Raw genomic sequence first — 19,946 nt, 5'->3', positions numbered from 1 at the left:
GTTGGACTTTGTTACCCTAGAAGGGGACTGAACTCCAAGGAGTGACCTGGCTGGAGAGCAGGGGCAAATAAGAACTGATAAAGGCAGAGTCTCCAGGCAGGAAGCTGGGGGCCCTGCTCTGTACCAGGGCAGGCATGGATGTCAAGCCCAGGAGGACCTGAGAACTGAGCACAGAGACAGGGCTACAGACATTCACAGGGGCACTGGGACAGGCCCTCGTGGACCTTCTCCCCTGGAAGGGATTCATCCATCCATTCACCTAGTAACCGAGTGACTTGGCTGGGGAGGCTGAGCCACTGAGGACCTGCCTGACCAGGGCGACAGCCAACAGGGTGCTGGCTGCACAGAAATGGAAAGTGCAGGATTGCACCCAGCCGACAGGAGGCGCTCACGAGAGGTGAGTGCACCCTGTCACTCTTCTCCAGCAGGGAAAAGTGCTTCACCCTCAGGACTGACCCTCTGCAGGGAGCTGGAGGGAACAGAGAACCTGGTATGAGCCCCCTGCAGCCCAACACGACAAGGGAGCTGGTCCCCATTGCTCTGCGCCTGCTCCATACTGGGGGGAGCTTGGGTGATGTCAGCAGGTGTCCCGTGCTGGCAAGGCTGCATGCCAGGCAGTGCTGTGCCTCTCTAGGATGGGCTTTTCCAGCAGCGAGGGGCTGCTTATCACCTTCACCTCAGTTGCCTCGGTGCAGGATTTAGCGGAAGAACCCATGTGGGTGCCACCCCACGGCAGGATGCCCCCAATGCTCTGGGTCTGGGCTGTGCAGCAGGAAATGTCTCCCCCTCCCCACCCCCGCCTTGTCTCCTGGCTCCTGTGGGGCTCGGCTCGCCTCTATTCCGCCTGCGGGCTGCAATACCAGAGGTGCCGTGCTAGGTCCTGCCGTGGGCTTTACTCCCTCTCCTTTGGTCCTGGGGCCTCCGTTCCCGACGCTCCCAGACTGACAAACCTGCCACACTGGGACACTGCACGAGCTATTGGAACAGCCTTGTGGTTCAAGTTGGGTCTCCTTGTCCCCCATGGAGCAGCCCAGCCCAGGAGCCCTGAGCGTGCAGCAGGGAATGAAAGGCTTCTGCGGAGGCACCTTCTGCACCTCTCCAGTCCCAGGCACAGCCCCAGTCAGGAGCCCCCAGGTAGCTCTTTCCAGCCCCTCTGCAGCCCCCCCCCCCCCGAGCTCCTTCTGACACCTCACCTGGGGCAGGCTGAACAGCGAGGGGTCTGACTTTACCCAGTGCTACTGCATAGCTCAGCATTGCAATACAGCACCAGCCCTAGCTGCCCCCACGGGGATTCCCCCGTGGCAGCCCCGACTCCCCTCGGTTACCAGAACCTGTCTCCGGCTTCCGTGGGCTGCAGGGAGTTTACCTTGCAGGGCCCAGTGACCCATCTCCCAACCAGAGCGTGTGGCAATGGCACAGCGCGGGCTCCTGCCCTTACCTTGGTTGGAGCTGTTGGAGGGGAGGCGATCGGTCTCTTTCAGGGTCCGGAAATGGACCCTCTTGCTGGCCTGGCTCTCTCCGTGCAGGCCGATGCTCTGCACCTGAATGATGTAGTCTGCGTCCTCCGCCAGGTCCCACAGCACGCAGGCCCGGTTCGTGGTGTTCACCTCCCGGATGAACCGCTGCATTTGCCCGTCCTGCCGCTGCCAGAGTCGGCGAGACACGGTCAGTCACAGGGCGGGCTCCCCTGCCCTTCTGGAAACGGGTTAGTGAGGGCACGTGGCCAGCTCGGGTGGCTGGTGGCCTGGTGAGCTCTGAGCTCCTGCCCAGCCCCAGCTCCTCGGACTCTGCTGGGCCGTGCACGTGCACGTGCAGGGCAGGGATAATCCTGTGACTAGCAGTATTTCTAGAGTGCCCTGTGCCATTGTACAGTCACAAGGACACACTCCTCCCTCGCAAAGCCCCACCCGGAGTGGAGACCCCGCCCAGGGCAGCAGGGAGGGGATGGGGCCTGAAGCACAGACAAGATGGGGGTGGCCAGGAGGGTGGGGCCAAGTGAGTCCTGCCCCCTGGAGGCCCAATGGCCTGCTGGCCCCCAGATAGGATGATGAGAGATGGGTGGGGTCAGAGCTGATGCCCCAGCAGTGGGATGGCCAGAGAAGGAAGAAGGAGCCTGCATAACCCATGGCCAGCACTGCTCATGGTGCATCCCTTGGGTGGGGTTCCCGAGAAAGCCCTCCCGAAGGGAAGGGGAGGCAGGGTGGAGACTATGGGGACAAGGGGCAGAGACCCCTTGGGGGCAGAGCCTGGCGTACCTGCTGTGAGATGGCATAGCCAATGATGACGTCTCCCTCCGGGACATCCCACGAGACAGTGGCGGAGTTTGCCTTCAGGTGCGTAACAGTCACATTGACTGGGGACGGCGGCCTATCTGTGTGAACCAGGGGAGGGAGCAGGAAGCCAGTGTGCAGGAGAGTGGGGACAAGACAGAGAGATCACTCTGTGCTCTATAAAATTACTGAGCTGCTGAGTTGCCTGGGTCCCAGCTTGCAACCAGCCTGTACAACAAACAGCATCAGAGGATGTCATTAACAGCCCTTCTGCCATGTGTCTGACTGGGCTTTGCAGAATGAGCAGGGTGCATAGCCAAGCACATAGATTTGGCCTAATCGAGGCAGTGTGGCTAAGTGGGGAAGCCATGGGCAGGACTGATGAGGGGGAGACAATTGTACCAGGGCCTCAGTTCAGGCCCCCCAAAACAGCTGTAGCGTCTATGTAAAAAAGTGAAATAAGGAGAGGTGGGGCCCCAGCGAACATGGTGCACCAGCAGCCCAATTTCCCTCAGCTGGTCTGTTCATGGGTCTTCCACGGCAGAGACATGGGTTCTATTCCCTGATCTACCAGGCGTGACCTTTTGCAGCCCCTGAGAGCCGATCATAGGATGGAGGGACTGATGCTTGTCAGCCTCCTTGCTCAGTGATAAGGGTGTGAAGGGCAGAGAGCTAGGGACACCTGGTGCCCTGATTCCCAGCCCAATGGACTTCTCCCTAGGCCTAACGGGGAGCCCTGCCATTCTCGAGGCCAGGGCCCATCCTCTGCTGAGCCAGCTGGAAAGTGGCTGCTTTGTGCTGGTGTTTTCTTTTCCGATAAGTAGAAATTGTTCCCCACAGGAGGAGGGCTGAAAGGCTGCAGAGCCCTGGGAGTTTGCAGTGCCCAGGAGGGGGATGTGCAGTCCGGGTGAACCCCAGTGTTGGTGGATGCTATGGCTTCCATGTGAAAGGGGTGCAAACCCAGGCCATGCACAAAGTCAACGGAGGATGACTGCAGCCGAGAGCCCCAGCAGCACTGCCCACTCCCAGGGACATTTTAAAGCACATTACAGTTCCAGCTCCACAGTTCAAAGGTCCTGTCAAAGGCAAAAGCTTGATGCAGCCACTTCAGTTGTTGGTTGTGGGCCTGTTGTGCTGGGGGCTAGAGAAGACGTGGTCCCTGCCCGTCTCAGGAGAGTCCTTTAAGGGCTCCCCAAGCTGCCTGAGGATTCCCACTCACTGGGTTTCCTGCAGGGCCCCAGCCCCACCATGACTGGTATTCACAGCTCTGGGCATTGCTTTTCCTTCACCCTGCTTTTGTTTTCACTTCCTGAATAATCTCTGAAATAGCAGCAGAGAAACTACCACAGCAGCTTTCACAGCAGGTCTCTGTCCCGAGCGATGCGACGCAGCAACAGAAACAGCCGAAGCCAGCCTCCCTTAGCGCTTGGGGAGCGTCGCGTATGTGCCTGTCTGCACACCCAGGCACAAACCCCGTCCCCACCAGCATGCACAGGTGTTAGTGCATGCCCAGAGTGACAGGGCACAGAGCTGTGTGTCTGAACATCCAGCCCAGCTGGTCTTGGAGCAGGGGCTGCATGGGCAAGGTGATGGGAGGAGCAAGACTGGCAGAGGGACGCATTGATCCAAGGGGGCCCAGAGAGATTTGAAACAAGGGCAGGGAAATAGCTTGAGACTCCGGCTGGAGAGATGTAGCAAACCCATTAGTAACCCCTGACTTGGCTCTGTGATGCCTGGGCTCGAACCAGCAGCTCAGCCAGCCCCGCAGGGACACTAGGACACAGTGCAGGGTGGGGTTGGGCACGTGTCCTGGTGCAGGCAGCTGAAGGGAGTGAGAGCTGAGGAGGTAAAGCCACTTCCTCCCCAAACATAGGCCTCTGCATCTACCTGCCCCACCCTGGGCAGAGGGCTGCCATGGGGGCTGGGTGAGTGACTAGCATCCGTGCGTGCTGGTAGGGAGGGGATCTGTGCCTGGGTGTGCAGACAGGCACATACTCCATGTTGCCCAAGCACTAAGGGAGGCTGGCTTTGAAGCCCTGTTGCTGCGTCGCATCGCTCAGGACCGAGACCTGGTGCCAAGCTGTACTGGCCCCTGTCTGGGGCTGCGCTGTGCTCAGCTCCTCTGAGCCCACAGGTCACCCAGGACTCTGGGGTGGGTGCTGGGCCCGCCTGCATCCTCCAGCCCAAGGAAGGAGACCCTCAAACTCATTATGGCCTTGGGCCCTCCTAGGGCTCAGCCCAGGCAGGGTGGGGATCTGTGCACTCTGGCCCTGGGCACCACACCTCCATCCACGAAGTCATGCAGGCCCGAGGCTATGGGGTAAGGGCACTGCTGCTCGGGCCTGGAGGAGGCACATGGGAGCAGGTCCTGTGCTCTGTGACAGCCTGAGGCAGCCAGGAAAGCGGGGTGAGAGGCCATGGTGCTCCCTTTGCTATTTAATGTTTTTATTAATGACCTGGAAGAAAATGTAAAATTACCCAATTGGGTGAGTGGTAAATAATGAAGAAAACAGATACTGATTGATTGGGAAGCTGGGCACAAGCAAACAATGCCTTTTAATACAGGTAAATATACGTTTGGGAATGAAGAATGCAGGCTATATTTACAGGATGGGGGACTCTACCCCAGGAAATAGTGACTCTGAAAAAGATTTGGGGGTCATGATGGATAATCAGCTGAGCGTGAGTCCTAGTGGGACACTGTGGCCAAAAGGGCTAATGCCACCCTTGGATGTGTAAACAGGAATCTTGAGTAGGAGCAGAGAGGTTACTTGGCATTGGTGCAACCACTGATGGGATATTGTCTGATTCAAGAAGGATGTTGACAATGCTTAATTTGTGCCAGGGCTAAGCCCCGGCCCCTTCGGGGCCTGGTGGCTCAGAGCGCCGGCCCCTCTGGGCTTGCTGCATCAGTTATGAATGTAAGAAAATCGCTAGAGCCCTGACACCTTTTTCATTACAAATTAAGCACTGGCTGTTATAAATTGGAGAGGGGTCAGAGAAGAGCCATGAGATGGATTAAAGGATTAGAAAACCTGCCTGGTAGCTCTTGGAGTCTATTGCTAAGCCCAAGTAGCTGGAGGGGGTGTGTGTGTGTGTGTGTGTGTGTCCCACACAAGGCCTAGTAGGTAAAAGGGGCCATTAACCCTGTGACAGCTGCACCTGGAAGAGAGGCTGGGCTGATATGCTCTAGCTGATGAGGCCCAGCTGGGCAGGGGCAGGCTGCGCTACTATAAAACCAGAAAGTAGTGCACAAGAGGAGGCTGTAGGAAGGAGCTCTGCAATCGTTCCCTGCCAAGAGACAAGGAGGTGGCCTTGGGGGAGTGAGTCCTGGGGTCCTGCCTGGAAAATACAGACTCTGGCAAGAACCGGAGAGCAGGTGAAACTCTGGGGAGGGACCAGAAGATAGAGAGGAAGGAGCCCAGGGAAACCGCCACAGGGTCTGAGTGTGTAGCTGGTGGTTGCTAGACACAGGGTCCCTGGGCTGGCCCCTGGGGAGGTGGCACAGTCAGGGGAGTGGATTGGAAGACTGCCTGAGACAGCTTGTGCAGAGGGACTTCGTTACCGTGGGAGGGGAGGACTATAGTGAGCCGGCTGAAGGGCCAAGTCATGAAGAGGGAGGCCCCAAGTTGAGAGAGGAGGGGGCGTCAGATGGGTTGGGAGCTAATCCCTAGGTGAACCACAAGGAGGCGCCCCAGGGGTGAGTAGTAAACCCTGTGCGATTGGATTACAATCTATCGGTACCTACATGGGGAACAAATGTTAACAATGAGCTCCTCAGTCTAGCGGAGACAGTACAACACGATCCATGGAAATAAGGTATAAATTGTTTTAATGGTGAGGGGAGTTACCCACTGGGAAATTGTTCCAGTGGGTGTGGTGGATTCTCCAGCACTGACCATTTTTCAATCCAGATTGGCCGTTTTTCTAATAGCTGCTCTAGGAATTACTGTGGGGCAGCTCTCTGGGCTGTGCGATACAGGGGGTCAGACTGGGTGATCACAGTGGGCCTGTCTGGCCTGGGGCTCTAGGACTCTAAGCAGATACTCCCCGTCCAGGCTCTATACAAGTGCCTCGCAGACAGGCAGGCCGGTTAAGGGTCCAGCTCACACAGACATTGATGCCAACATTCACTGGATGCTCTTCTCAGCTTCCCCCCCCCCCCCCCCCCAGGTGCTGTGTCGTGCCAGGTGCTGCATTAGCATGAAGGAGGCCTGGCTCAGCCCTGTCCCAAAGAGCTCGCAGTCCAAGGTGACAAAGAGGAAGGGTGGGGAAGACTGTGACATGCACCGCTGAGGAGGGCTGAACCTCTGGTTGACCTGGGAGTGCCCAGAGGCCCCGTCAGTATCCGGAGACCTCTCTCTCTAAGCGGTCTGTGTCGCTTACAGGACGGGAGGGTGGAGGAGGCAGCAGGAAGATTCCAGCAGCTCAGGGCCACTCTGCCCCCCGCTGGGCACCGTGGGGTGGGTCGGCCTGCTCCTGCCTCCTGCCGGGCGCCGTGGGGTGGGTCGGCCTGCTCCTGCCGGGCGCCGTGGGGTGGGTTGGCCTGCTCCCTTGCTCCTGCCCCCCGCAGGGCACTGTGGGTTGACGTGCTATCTGTAGCCTGGTTGTGGGGTCAGACCCCTGTGGCAGCCCCAGGCCTGGGAGAGATGGGTGAAAAGCCCCAGGAGCTGCAGGGGTGAGGGGGGTGGGTGGGCGGGCAGTGGTGGATTTAGAGTTGGGGGGGGGGGGAGACCAGGTGCGCAGCTTCATTTTCAGGGGCTCCCCCTTGGGACCCAGCCAAGAAAAAGAACATTCTCTCATTTCCCTGCCCTGTCTTCATTCTTTTTTTCTTCATCCTCCTCCATGGTACGCCCACATCTTGAATACTGTGTACAGATGTGGTCTCCTCATCTCAAAAAAGATATACTGGCACTAGAAAACCTTCAGAGAAGGGCAACTAAAATGATTAGGGGTTTGGAATGGGTCCCATAAAAGGAGAGATTAAAGAGGCTAGGACTTTTCAGCTTGGAAAAGAGGAGACTAAGGGGGGATATGATAGAGGTATATAAAATCATAAATGATGTGGAGAAAGTGAATAAGGAAAAGTTATTTACTTGTTCCCATAATATAAAAACTAAGGACCACCAAATGAAATTAATGGGCAGCAGGTTTAAAACAAATAACAGGAAGTTCTTCTTCACACTGCGCACAGTCAACTTGTGGAACTCCTTGCCTGAGGAGGTTGTGAAGGCTAGGACTATAACAGGGTTTAAAAGCTACATTCATGGAGGTTAAGTCCATGAAGGGCTATTAGCCAGGATGGGTAAGGAATGGTGTCCCTAGCCTCTGTTTGTCAGAGGGTGGAGATGGATGGCAGGAGAGAGATCACTTGATCATTGCCTGTTCACTCCCTCTGGGGCACCTGGCATTGGCCACTGTCCCATCTTTAAAAAAGGGAAGAAGGAGGATCCAGGGAACTACAGGCCAGTCAGTCTCACCTCAGTCCCTGGAAAAATCATGGAGCAGGTCCTCAAGGAATCAATTCTGAAGCACTTAGAGGAGAGGAAAGTGATCAGGAACAGTCAGCATGGATTCACCAAGGGCAAGTCATGCCTGACTAACCTAATTGCCTTCTATGAGGTGATAACTGACTCTTGTGGATGAGGGGAAAGCAGTGGATGTGTTATTTCTTGACTTTAGCAAAGCTTTTGATACAGTCTCCCACAGTATTCTTGCCAGCAAGTTAAAGAAGTATGGGCTGGATGCATGGACTATAAGGTGGATAGAAAGCTGGCTAGATCGTCGGGCTCAACGGGTAGTGATCAACGGCTCCATGTCTAGTTGGCAGCTGGTTTCAAGTGGAGTTCCCCAGGGGTCGGTCCTGGGGCCGGTTTTGTTCAATATCTTCATTAATGATCTGGAGGATGGCATGGACTGCACTCTCAGCAAGTTTGCAGATGACACTAAACTGGGAGGAGTGGTAGATATGCTGGAGGGTAGGGATAGGATACAGAGGGACCTAGGCAAGTTAGAGGATTGGGCCAAAAGAAACCTGATGAGGTTCAACAAGGACAAGTGCAGAGTTCTGCACTTAGGACGGAAGAATCCCATGCACTGTTACAGACTAGGGACCGAATGGCTAGGAAGCAGTTCTGCAGAAAAGGACCTAGGGGTTACAGTGGACGAGAAGCTGGATATGAGTCAATAGTGTGCCTTTGTTGCCAAGAAGGCTAACGGCATTTTGGGCTGTATGAGTAGGGGCATTGCAAGCAGATCACGGGATGTGATCATTCCCCTCTATTCGACATTGTTGAGGCCTCATCTGGAGTACTGTGTCCAGTTTTGGGCCCCACACTACAAGAAGGATGTGGAAAAATTGGAAAGAGTCCAGTGGAGGGCAACAAAAATGATTAGGGGGCTGGAGCACATGACTTATGAGGAGAGGCTGAGGGAACTGGGATTGTTTAGTCTGCAGAAGAGAAGAATGAGGGGGGATTTGATAGCTGCTTTCAACTACCCTGAAAGGGGGTTCCAAAGAGGATGGATCTAGACTGTTCTCAGTGGTAGCAGATGACAGAACAAGGAGTAATGGTCTCAAGTTGCAGTGGGGGAGGTCTAGGTTGGATATTAGGAAAAACTATTTCACTAGAAGTGTGGTGAAGCACTGGAATGGGTTCCCTAGGGAGGTGGTGGAATCTCGATCCTTAGAGGTTTTTAAGGTCAGGCTTGACAAAGCCCTGGCTGGGATGATTTAGTTGGGAATTGGTCCTGCTTTGAGCAGGGGGTTGGACTAGATGACCTCCTGAGGTCAATCCTGATATTCTATGATTTTATGGACCTTTGGTCTGACCCAGTATGGCCGTTGTTATAAGTAATGTGAAGTAAATGAAAATAAAGTGAGGTACCTTGATAGGGCAGGGGTTTGGGGTGAGGGGTGGGGGCTCTGGGAGGAAGCTTGGGTTTGGGGTGCAGGCTCTGGGCTGGGGCAGGGGGCGGCGCTTACCTCGGGTGGCGTAGCTCCCAAAGCGACCAGCGCGCGCGCACACACACACACACACACCCCACCGGCAGCGGCTCCTAGGCGGGGTGTCTCTGTGCACCGCTGCCCCAGGCGCCACCCCCACAGCTCCCATTGGCCGCAGTTTCTGGCCAATGGGAGCTGCAGAGTTGGTGCTCGGGGCAGAGGCAGCACGCGGAGACACCCCCCACACACCTTCATGGGCTGTAGGGACGTGCCAGCCGCTTCCAGGAGCGAAGCAACGCGGAGGGAGGGAAGGAGGGAGGCAGGCAGGGAGCTGCCTTAGCTCTGCTGCTGGCATGTCTCTGTGCGCCCCTTGGAGGGAGGGGGTCAGCAGGTCTCTGTGCGCTGCCTGGGGTGGGGGCAGTGCATGGAACCTTCCCCCCCGCCCGCGTGGGGCACGCAGAGACATGCCAGCAGCTGGCCACTTCCGAGAGCGGCATGGGGCCGCCGGCCACGGCATGCGGGCAGCCTGCCTAGCTGAGCCCTGCTGCACTGCTGCACGGGACTTGGGGGCAGGTTGTTAGATATTTGTTCTGTATTTTGGGGGCCCCCATCATTGGGGGCCCTGTGCCACCGCACGGTTTGCTTCATGGTAAATCCGCTCCTGGGTGTGGGGCAGAACTGATGGGCTGGTGGGGGCAGAGCTGGTGGGGGATGGGCAGGTCCGGGATGCTGGTGGGGGCAGAGCTGACGTGAGGGCTGGGCAGATGGGGGTTGCGTAATTAATTGTTGGACTGTGGGAGGGGCTGAGGAGGGGTACAGATTAACTTGGGAGCTTGGCGGGCAGCACCGAGGCAGCAGGGTCCTAGCCCGGCTCCTCCAGGACAAGCAAGCAGTCCTACTGACTATTGCCCAGTTTGCTCTGGGTGTGGTAGGAAACCTCCGTCCTGGCACCCAGAGTTCCCTGCCCATGCTGAGGCCAATGTGCCGCTGCTTGTGGATTTTAGGGAGGGACCAAAACCAGGTTTGTAATGGCAGCTGGTTGCCCCATGACTCTGGGGGCGGGGGAGGGCACTGTGGCCCCAGTGTAACCTCTCCTGTTTCTGAGTGCCTTGCCATGGTTTGTAAGCACTGATTGCGCTGAGCATGCCCAAAGGGCCACCTGCTCACTGTACCCTGGCCCCTGGTGTGCAGGTGAGGTTGGTTTGTTGGCTAGCTCTTCCCCCCCCCACCCGCCCGCCCTCCAGTGCATGGCTCTGTCAGCGCCATCCAGGCCCGTGACAGTGGCTCGCCCTGAGCCATCAGCAGGTCTCCCTCCCTCTCTGTGCGGTTAATGACTGCTCACTGTCTGTCCCTGGGGCCCTGATTGGCTGGAGTTTGAGAGGCAGCTCGTCAGTAAGCAAGGGACATCTTTTAAAGATGCCAGGGATAGGGATGCCAGGGTGCCAAGTGATTGCTAGCAAGACTCTGTTACTCCACAAAACAATGCAGCTTGGCCCTAGAGTCTGAGCTGTGGCAGCAGGTTGGGGCTCACCCAGTTTTGTGAGGTCCCTTTGTAACTCTTCACAGTCAGCCTGGGACTTAACTATCTGGAGTAGTTTTGTATCGCCTCCAAATGTTGCCACCTCACTGTTTACTCTTTTCTAGATCATTTATGAAAATATTGAATAGGACTGATCCCAGTACAGACCTCTGTGGGCTGCCACTATTTGCCTCTCTCCATTCTGAATAATGACACCTCCCCCCCACCATCACCACCACGGTCTTTTAACCAGTTACTGATCCATGAGGGAAACTTCCCTCTTATCCCATGACTGCTCACTTTGCTTAAGAGCCTTTAGTGAGAGACCTTGTCAACGGCTTTCTGAAAATCCAAGTACGCTATATCCACTGGATCCCCCTTCTCTACATGTTTGTTGACCCCCCTCAAAAAACTCTAGTAGATTGGTGAGGCATGATTTCCCTTTCTAAGAGCCATGTTGGCTTTTCCCCACAAATTGTGTTCATCTATTTGTGATAATTCTGTTCTTTACTACAGTTTCAACCAATTTGCCTGGCACAGAAGTTAGGCTTACTGGTCTGTAATTGCTAGGGTGAAAAATTGGGACAGGGGATGGGGGGGTAATAGGAGCCTATATAAGAAAAAGACCCCAAAATTGGGACACCCCTATAAAATCGGGACGCCTGGTCACCCTAGTAGTTGCTGGAATCACCTCTGGAGCCTTTTAAAAAAATTGGTGTCACGGTAGCTACCCTCCAGTCATCTGGTACAGAAGCTGATTTAAATGATAGGTTACATACCACAGCTAGTCATTCTGCAATTTCATATTTGAGTTCCTTGAGAACTCTTGGGTAAATACCATCTAGTCCTGGTGACTTATTTCTGTTTAATGTATCAGTTGTTCCAAACTTTCTCCACTGACACCTCAATCTGGGACAGTTCCTCAGATTTGTCACCTAAAAAGACTGTCTCAGGTGTGGGAATCTCCCTCAGCCTCTGCAGTGAAGAGTGATGTAAAGAATTCATTTACCTTCTCAGCAATGGCTTTGTCTTCCTGGAGTGCTCCTTTAGCACCTCCATCGGCCAGTGGCCCCACTAATTGTTTGGCAGCCTTCCTGCATCTGATGTACTTGACAATGAAAAAAAAAAAAGTTTCGTTTTTGACTCTTTGGCTAGTTGCTCTTCAAATTCTTTTTTGTCCTGCCTAATTATGTTTACCCTTGTCATGCCAGAGTTTATGCTCCTTTCTATTTTCCTCAGTAAGCTTTAACTTCCAATTTTTAATACACCCTAAAGGATGTATTTTTGCCTCTGACAACTTGCTTGACTTTGTTTAGCCATGATGGCACTTTTTTGGTCCTCTCACTATGTTTTTTTAATTAGGAGTATACATTTAATATGAGCCTTTGTCATGGTGTCTTTAAAAAGTTTCCATGCAGCTTGCAGGCATGGCATTTTTGTGACTGTATCTTTTAAATTTCTGTTTAACTAGCTTCCTCATTTTTTTTTTTAAGTAAACTTTCTGAAGTTAAATGCTACTGCGGGGGGGGGGCTTCTTCAGTATTTTCTCCCCCACAGGGATGTGAAATGTAATTACATGATGGTTGCTGTTACTGATGGCTCAGCTCTATTCACCTCTTGGACCAGATCCTGTGCTCCACTTAGAACTAAATCAAGAATTGCTGCTCCCCTTGTGGGTTCCAGGATTAGCTGCTCCAAGAAAACCTCATTAATTATCTCTGCATCCCATCCTGAGGTGACATAGCTGAAATCCCCCATTATTACTGAGTTTTCTAGTTTTATAGCCTCTCCAATCTCCAGGAGCATTTCACCATCACCATCCTGGTCAGTAGTGTATTCCTACTGCTATATTCTTCTTATTCAAGCATGGAATTTCTATCCATAGAGATTCTGTGGTACAATTTGATTCATTTAAGATTTGTGTTCTATTTGACTCTGTTTTTCTCTCCCCCCCCCCCCCACACACATTTAGTGCTACTCCCCAACCAGCACAACCCATTCTGTCATTCCTATATATTTTGTACCCTGGTATTACTGTGTCCCATTGATTATCCTCATTCCACCAAGTTCTTGTGATGCCTGTTGTATCAAATCCTCACTTAATACCAGGCCCTCAAGTTCACCCATCGTAGAATTTAGAGTTCTTGCATTTGTATATGAGCACTTACAGAATGTGTCACTTTTTAGCTGTCTGCCATTATGTGATGTAATTAAATGGGACTCTTTTTCATTTGATTTTTCTCTTCAGTTCCTGTCTGTACTTTATCAACTTCCATCCTCTCCTCCTTACTAGCATATAGAGTATCCTCTTTAACAAATCCTTCTCTAAGGAATGTGTCTGTCTGAATCACATGCTCTTCCACACCTGTCGGCTTTCTCCCAGCCCTTAGTTTAGAAACTTCTCTGACCTTTTTAATTTGACATGCCAGCAGTCTGGTTCCATTTTGGTTTAGGTGGAGCCCATCCCTCCTGAATACGCTCCTCCTTTCCCAAAAGGTTAATGGTGACCAGATGCTCAACACAATTAATATTAACAACAAGGGAGAAGCAACACATTCCCTAATAGGGAAAGAACGGGTTACAGATAATTTGGGTAAGTTAAATGTATTCAAGTCAACAGAGCCTGATGAAATTCATCTTAGGGTACTTAAGGGAACCAGTTGACGCAATCTTAGAACCATTAGCAATTATTTTTGAGGGTGGGTGAGCCCTCAGAGGACTGAAGAAGGGCAAAGATAGTACCTACCTTTAAAAAGGGAACAAAGAGAACCCAGGGAACTACAGACCAATCCGCCTAACTTCAATACCTGGAAAGATACTGGAACAAATGATTAAACAATCAGTTTGTAAACCCCATAAGATGAAGAAGGTTGCAAGGAATAGCCAGCATGGCTTTGTCAAGAACAAATTATGCCAAACCAACCTAATTTCCTTCTTTGACAAGGTTATTGGCCTAGTGGATGGGGGGAAGCAGTAGACATGGTACAACTTGATATTTATTTTTTTATGGCTTTTGACAGAATCCCACATGCCATTCTCATAAGGAAACCAGGGAAAAGTGGCATAGATGAAATTACTATAAGGTGGGTGGACAATCGGTTGAAAGACCATACTCCAAGAGTAGTCATCAATGGTTCGTTGACAAACTGGGAGAATATATCTAGTGGGGTTCCACAGGGGTCAGTCCTGGGTCTGGTACTAGTCAATATCTTAATTCATGACCTGGATAATAGAGTGCAGAGTATGCTTATAAAATTTGCAAGTGACACCAAACTGGGAGGGATTGCAAGCACTTTAGAAGACAGGATTAAAATTCAAAATTACCTTGACAAATTAGAGAATTGGTCTGAATTTAACAAGATGAAATTCAGTAAAGACAAGTGCAAAGTACTACACTTAGGAAGGAAAAATCAAATGCCCAACTACAAAATGGGGCATAACTGTCTAGGTGGCAATACTGCAGAAAAGGATCTGGGAGTTGTGGATCACAAATTGAATATGAGTTGTCAAGGTGATGCAGTTGCAAAAATGGCTTATTTTCCAGGGGGTATTAACAGGAATATAATATGTAAGACATGGGAGGTAATTGTCCTGTTCTACTCGGCACTGGTGAGGCCTCAGCTGGAGCACTGTCCAATTCTGGGCACCACACTTTAGGAAAGATGTGGCTAAACTAGAGAGAGTCCCGAGGAGAGCAATAAAAATGATGAAAGGGTTAGAAAACCTGACCTCTGGCTATGAGGAAAGCTTACAAAAACTGGGCATGTTTAGTCTTGAGAAAAGAAGGGTGAGGGGGGACCTGATAAGTCTTCAGATATGTTAAGGGCTGCTATAAAGAGGATGGTGACCAATTGTTCTCCATGTCCACTGAAAGGTAGGTCAAGAAATAATGAGCTTAATCTGCAACAAGGGAGATTTGTTGTGCGTTAGGAAAAGCTTTCTAACAATACAGACAGTTAAGTTCTGGAACAGGCTTCCAAAGGAGGTGGTGGAATCCCCTGTCATTAGAGGTTTTTAAGAACAGGTTGGACAAACAACTCTCTCGGGATGGTCTAGGTTTACTTGGTCCATCCTCGGTGCAGGGGGCTGGACTTTATGACCTCTCGAGGTCCCTCCATTGTACCTTTTCCCCTCCTGCATGGCTTACTTTGTGTTTATTGACATTGAACTTAACTTGGCATCACGTTGCCCATCGCCCAGCAGGGTTAGGTCTCTCAAGTTGCTCACATCTCTCTCTGGTCCTGACCTAAGTTCCCTCTAAGCCGCACAGCCATGCAGCTGCCTATGAAGCCCCATGCAGGGGCTCAGGCAGGGGTGTGGCGGGGAGAGGCGCCCCTCCTCACTGGCCCCAGAGCGCACCGGCTGCGGGAGAGGCCCCAGCGTGGACCTGCCGGGGGAGAGGCGCCCCTCCCTTGGCCTGGCCCAGGCCCGCCGGAGCTGCCGGTGGAGAGGAGCCCCTCCTTCAGCGTGGACCGGCCGGGGGGAGGAACCCCTCCTTCAGCCCAGCCCAGGTACTTCTCCCCAGCCTGAGATGCTGGTGCGAGAGAGGACTCGTGAGAGTCCTCTCTCCCTACCTCAGCCCTGGGGCAGCCTGCACCCCAAACCCCTTATCCCTGGCCCCACCCCAGAGCCCATCTTCTCCTCCCCCCCCACACACATCCCAACCCTCTGCCCCAACCCTGAGCCCCCTCCCGCACACTGAACCGCTCATCCCTGGCCCCACCCCAGAGCCTGCGCCCCAGCCCTGAGTCCCCTCCCACACGCTGAATCCCTCGGCCCCACCCCCACCACATGAATTTTGTTATGTGCACCAATATGAGGGTGATGTGTCACACAACAAAATTCATTCTGCACATGGATGTAAAAAATTAGAGGGAACATTGGTCCTGACTAACCTAAATCATTTTGTGTCTGCTGCAGACTTTGCTACGCCATTGCTCGTGGAGTCTAAGGCCAGAAGGGACCACTGGGATCCTCTAGTCTGGCCTGCTGCATATCACAGGCATTAACTTTTGTTTGAAGAAAAGCTTTTTTTTTTTTTTTTTTGTTAAGAAAAACATCCAATTTTTATTTTAAAATTGCCAGTGGTAGAGAATCCACCACAACCCTTGATGTGTTATTCCAGTGGCTAATAACCAGTGTTACAATGGTGCCTCGTTTCTAGTCTGTTTGTGTATTCTGTCAGCTTCCAGCCCCTGGACCTTTGTTACAGCGAAGAGCCCTCTACTACCAGATTTCTGTTTCTTGTGTAAGTTCATAGAGATGCGGATCAAGTCAACTTGCGCTTGGGAAAGCTCCTTGCTAACCCCAGGCAGCTGCTGGCTGGGTCATCTGGTCCCTAGCACTCCCGCCATAGCATGCAGTTATAACACACCCACACCTGCCTCCTTTCCAAAGAAGGTCACAGGCAAGAGGTGAGGCCTGAAGAGATGCTTGCAGCTTGGAAGAGCTGCCTGACTGTAGTCTCCTCAGCCCAACATTACTCTCTCTGCAGGGCCTGTATGGGGCCATGATGCCTGGGGCAGTCACTGCTGTATCTCCACTCGCCCTTCCTTGTGCTCAGTACAGAGGTATGTAGTGGGCGCAATCCTGCGGCTGCTGCAATGGGAACCAGAGCACGGCCTGGACAGTGTGAGATGGGCCGGATTAATAATGGCTGTGTTCCTCTGCTGCCGGGCAGCCCCTTGGGCTCTGGGGAAAGCTCCCTGTCCCCATATCCTGAGGGAAAGCTCCAGAGCTTCCCTCGGGGTTTAGGAGCTCCACTCTCCGTCCCTGGGGACCTCCGCAGCCTCTGCAAGGCTGGACACACTCACCCCGGTTTTCACCTATGGCCTTGGGCCTCACCCACCAGCCAGAGCATCAGCCCCAGCCCCCGGCCCGTTCCAGAGCCCGTGCCTGCCCTCTCCCTGCCCGGGGGAAGGCTGTGCCGTTAGCCCCTGCCTCCTGGGTTCCCAGCCACGGAGCCTCGCAGGCAGGGAGTGGTTTTGCCACAGCGTGAGTGGGACACAGGAGGTAGCAAGGTGGCTTGTGGGTAATAGGGGAGCAGGGATCTGGATGGGGTTCTGAATGTGTCATTTAGCGCAGAGCCCTGGTGAGCCAGTGCTGCCCTCCCGCCATCTCTGTATTGCGTGATGTGCCTAAAGGCCAGTCAGTACTGCTGGGCAATCCCCAGTGCCTGCCCGCCCCCAGCCCCTCCACCCCCCCATGTACAGAATAGAGACTGCAGGCCCAGTGCGCCCCCACCCTCAGCTCCCTCCACCCCCCGTGTACAGAACAGAGACTGCAGGCCCAGTGCCGCCCCCAGCCCCTCCACCCCCACGCACAGAGACTGCAGGCCCAGTGCCCCCCCCCCCCCCCCCGGGCCCTCCACCCCCCATGTACAGAGACTGCAGGCCGAGTGCCCTCTCCACCCCCCACACACAGAACAGAAACTGCAGGCCCTCCATCCCTGCGCCCCATCCCCGGACAGCAGCTGGGCTGGAGGGGGATGCTGCGCTCTCCAAACACATTGATCACCTTGGAGGACAGCTAGGGTCAGATCAACGGCAGCATTAGTGCTAGAATCGATGCCCATGTCCCTGCAGCCTCTGAGGACACACCTGCTGAGGTATTAATCTGCTGCAAGGTTTATATGATCATTGTGTTTATCTTGAGTGACAAAGGAAGCAGGAGCTGCCTGATGCGACCTCTTTATGCTCAGCACAGGCAGGGACAAAACGTGTTCCTCGTTTCCAGCTCTTCAATCTCTGGTCCAAGCCCGGAATACCACCCGGGGCCAAGTACGCAGTAGCACAGGTGCAACATTTCATAGCGCGAGGGTAAATGCTACACAATTCAATCTGCTTGCACAGCCTCACTGGAGCAATAGCATTAAACTCTACGCTGGAGCCTATGCAGAAGGTGAAAGGGACGGGCTTTTCTGTTCCCTACCAGAGATTATGTTCCCAGTGGCGCAAGGTCCTGGGCTGCAAGAGTTTATTGAAATGCACATCTCTAGGGGAAGAGCTCAGCTTGCTGTGGGCGCCTTCACCCTGCATTTCCTGAGGTCTGTGTGATCAAGTGGCTCCTAAAGCAGACACAGCCCTGTCCCAAAGAGCTTTCTAAGACCAGAAGCACCATGTGAGGGCAACAAACCGCAGGGCTTCTAGGGGATGGAGGGTATTGGAGTAGATATAACAGTGCGGTTACATAGGCTACTATCACTGACACAACTTTATCCAGGAGCTGGGAGAAAACATAAAATCATTGCAGCTAAAGCTTGCCAGTGACACAGTAACTGGTGGGGTGGTGAATAATGATGGGGACAGGTCAGTTATACAGAGCCAGATAGATCTCCGGGTGAGGTCGGCTTACTTGAATATGAGTGTTAATACAGCCAAATCCCAAGTCATAAATTGAATAACGAATGCAGACCACACTTAGATGATGGAGGACAGTAGTTTGCAAAGCATCAACTCTATAAAGGACTTAGGGGTCACAGTAGAAACCAATGAACATAAGTTCCCAGTGGGATGCTGTGACAAAGACAGCAAATGTGAACCTTGGCTACATAAGTGGGGGGAATACAGAGCAGAAGTAGGGAGTTACTGCCATTGTATACAACCGTTACTGGATACTATGTCCTGTTCTGCTGTCCACACTTCAGAAAGGATGTTGACAAACTGACAAGGGTTCAGAAAAGAGTTACTAAAATAATTTATCGTCTAGAAAAAGATTTGTTGTTTACCTTGCCGTGACTGGTTCTTTGAGACATTTTGTCCATGTGGATCCCAGTCACGGCGCATGCACCTCAGGTGCATGAGATCAGAATCTGGGACTAGCAGTATCTTTTGAGGCCACTCCTGAGCCCTACATGTCCTTCTAGCCCCACTGGCCATGGGCATAAAAAGCAGAATTGTCCCTACAGACTCTCAGCTCTCACCAATGCAGAGAACCAGGAGCGATTAACCCCAAAGGCGAGCAAGTCATGGGCTCCACACAGACATCACTTCTCAAAGAACCACAGTTCCTGCCAGGGAAGTAACCATTCATTCTGTGTCAAAGTCCATGTGGCTCTACTTGTGCCTTGCTAGCAGGTCCCCGATTAACAGGCGGTGGGTGGAGCAGTCCTAGCCATACCTCACTAAATAAGGATTTCAGAACTGCTCTCCCGAATTTGGCTCTGATCTAGAGGCCAGATCCATAATGGTGTGTGAAAGTCTGGGCTGACTCCAGGGGGCTGTTCTCCAGGTTGCTGGTATGGGAATGAGCCTTGGGCAAGCCCCAGAGGTTGGCTGAGCAGTAGTTGAGTGGGTCCCAATTCCTGTGGGGAGAAGGTAAACTTTCTAACTGGTAGACAGTTGTAATGGGCTGGGTTATCCAGGATAATGTCTCCAAGATGAGATGAGTTGACCCTGAACTGTTTTCCCAGTGACCCGAATAAACAGGATGGTTTTCTGAATGACTTTGTCATAAGTAATACAGAAGGGCTGTGGGAACATCCAAGGTGTGCAGCGTGGCTTCCCCTGGTTTGGGAGAAGAAAAACAGGAGAGTGGTGGTTTGGTTTAAATGAAAATCAGACACCACCTTGGTAAGGAATGTAGGGTGGGGTCCCAGCACCACTTTATCCCTATGAAGCACTGTGTAAGGAGGATCTGCCATCAGAGCTGGGAGCTCACCAGCCATTCTGGCGGAGGTGATAGCTACAGGAGGGCAGTTTTGAGTGTGAGGTGTCGAAGGGGCCTCCTATAAGGCCCATCAGAACTCCACTGAAGGGTGGGTGGGTGGGAGCACCCGTACGGGTGGATATGTATGAGCCAGGCCTTTTAGAAATGTTGGAACACCAAGAGAAAACACTGTATGGGGCAGGGGGGCAAGCTGAAATAACAGCTAACTGGCCCCTGACAGAGCTGATGGTTTTAAAGACCTAAGATCCCTCCTTCAGTATGCCATCATGCTGTGTGGCGGAGTGAATGTCACAAACCACAGAGCCCAGCTTCACCCTGGTCCCGTTCTGCTGAATATCTGCCCAAGTGGTTCTGGCTTATTGTCTAACCCCTGTTTACTGAGGGGAGCATTTCCAAAGGTGCCCACTGAGTTTTGGTGCTTAAGCTGAAACATGTGGGGTCTGATCTCCAGAGATGCTGGGCGCCCTCAGCTCCAGGGGAAGCCAAGCGTGGACCAGCGCCTCGGTGAATCAGGAACCTGGGACTGGATGGACAAAAGGAGTTA

General features: G+C 52.9%; 1 protein-coding gene across 1 annotated transcript in view; it reads right to left on the bottom strand.

Moving 5' to 3' along the window:
• The window catches only part of FNDC4 (fibronectin type III domain containing 4), a 42,773-nt gene that overhangs the window by 8,676 nt on the left and 14,151 nt on the right, over positions 1-19,946 (bottom strand). Inside the window, exons 2-3 of the mRNA XM_065402124.1 lie at positions 2,256-2,371; positions 1,439-1,643 (exon numbers count right to left, since the gene is read on the bottom strand). Coding sequence (XP_065258196.1) covers positions 1,439-1,643; positions 2,256-2,371 — 321 coding nt within the window. The remainder of the gene's footprint in view (positions 1-1,438; positions 1,644-2,255; positions 2,372-19,946) is intronic.

Source organism: Emys orbicularis, chromosome 3 (assembly GCF_028017835.1).
Source record: "Emys orbicularis isolate rEmyOrb1 chromosome 3, rEmyOrb1.hap1, whole genome shotgun sequence".
Classification (NCBI taxonomy): domain Eukaryota; kingdom Metazoa; phylum Chordata; order Testudines; family Emydidae; genus Emys; species Emys orbicularis.
Note: the sequence above shows the minus strand (reverse complement) of the source record. Positions and strands in the feature narration are given on the sequence as shown.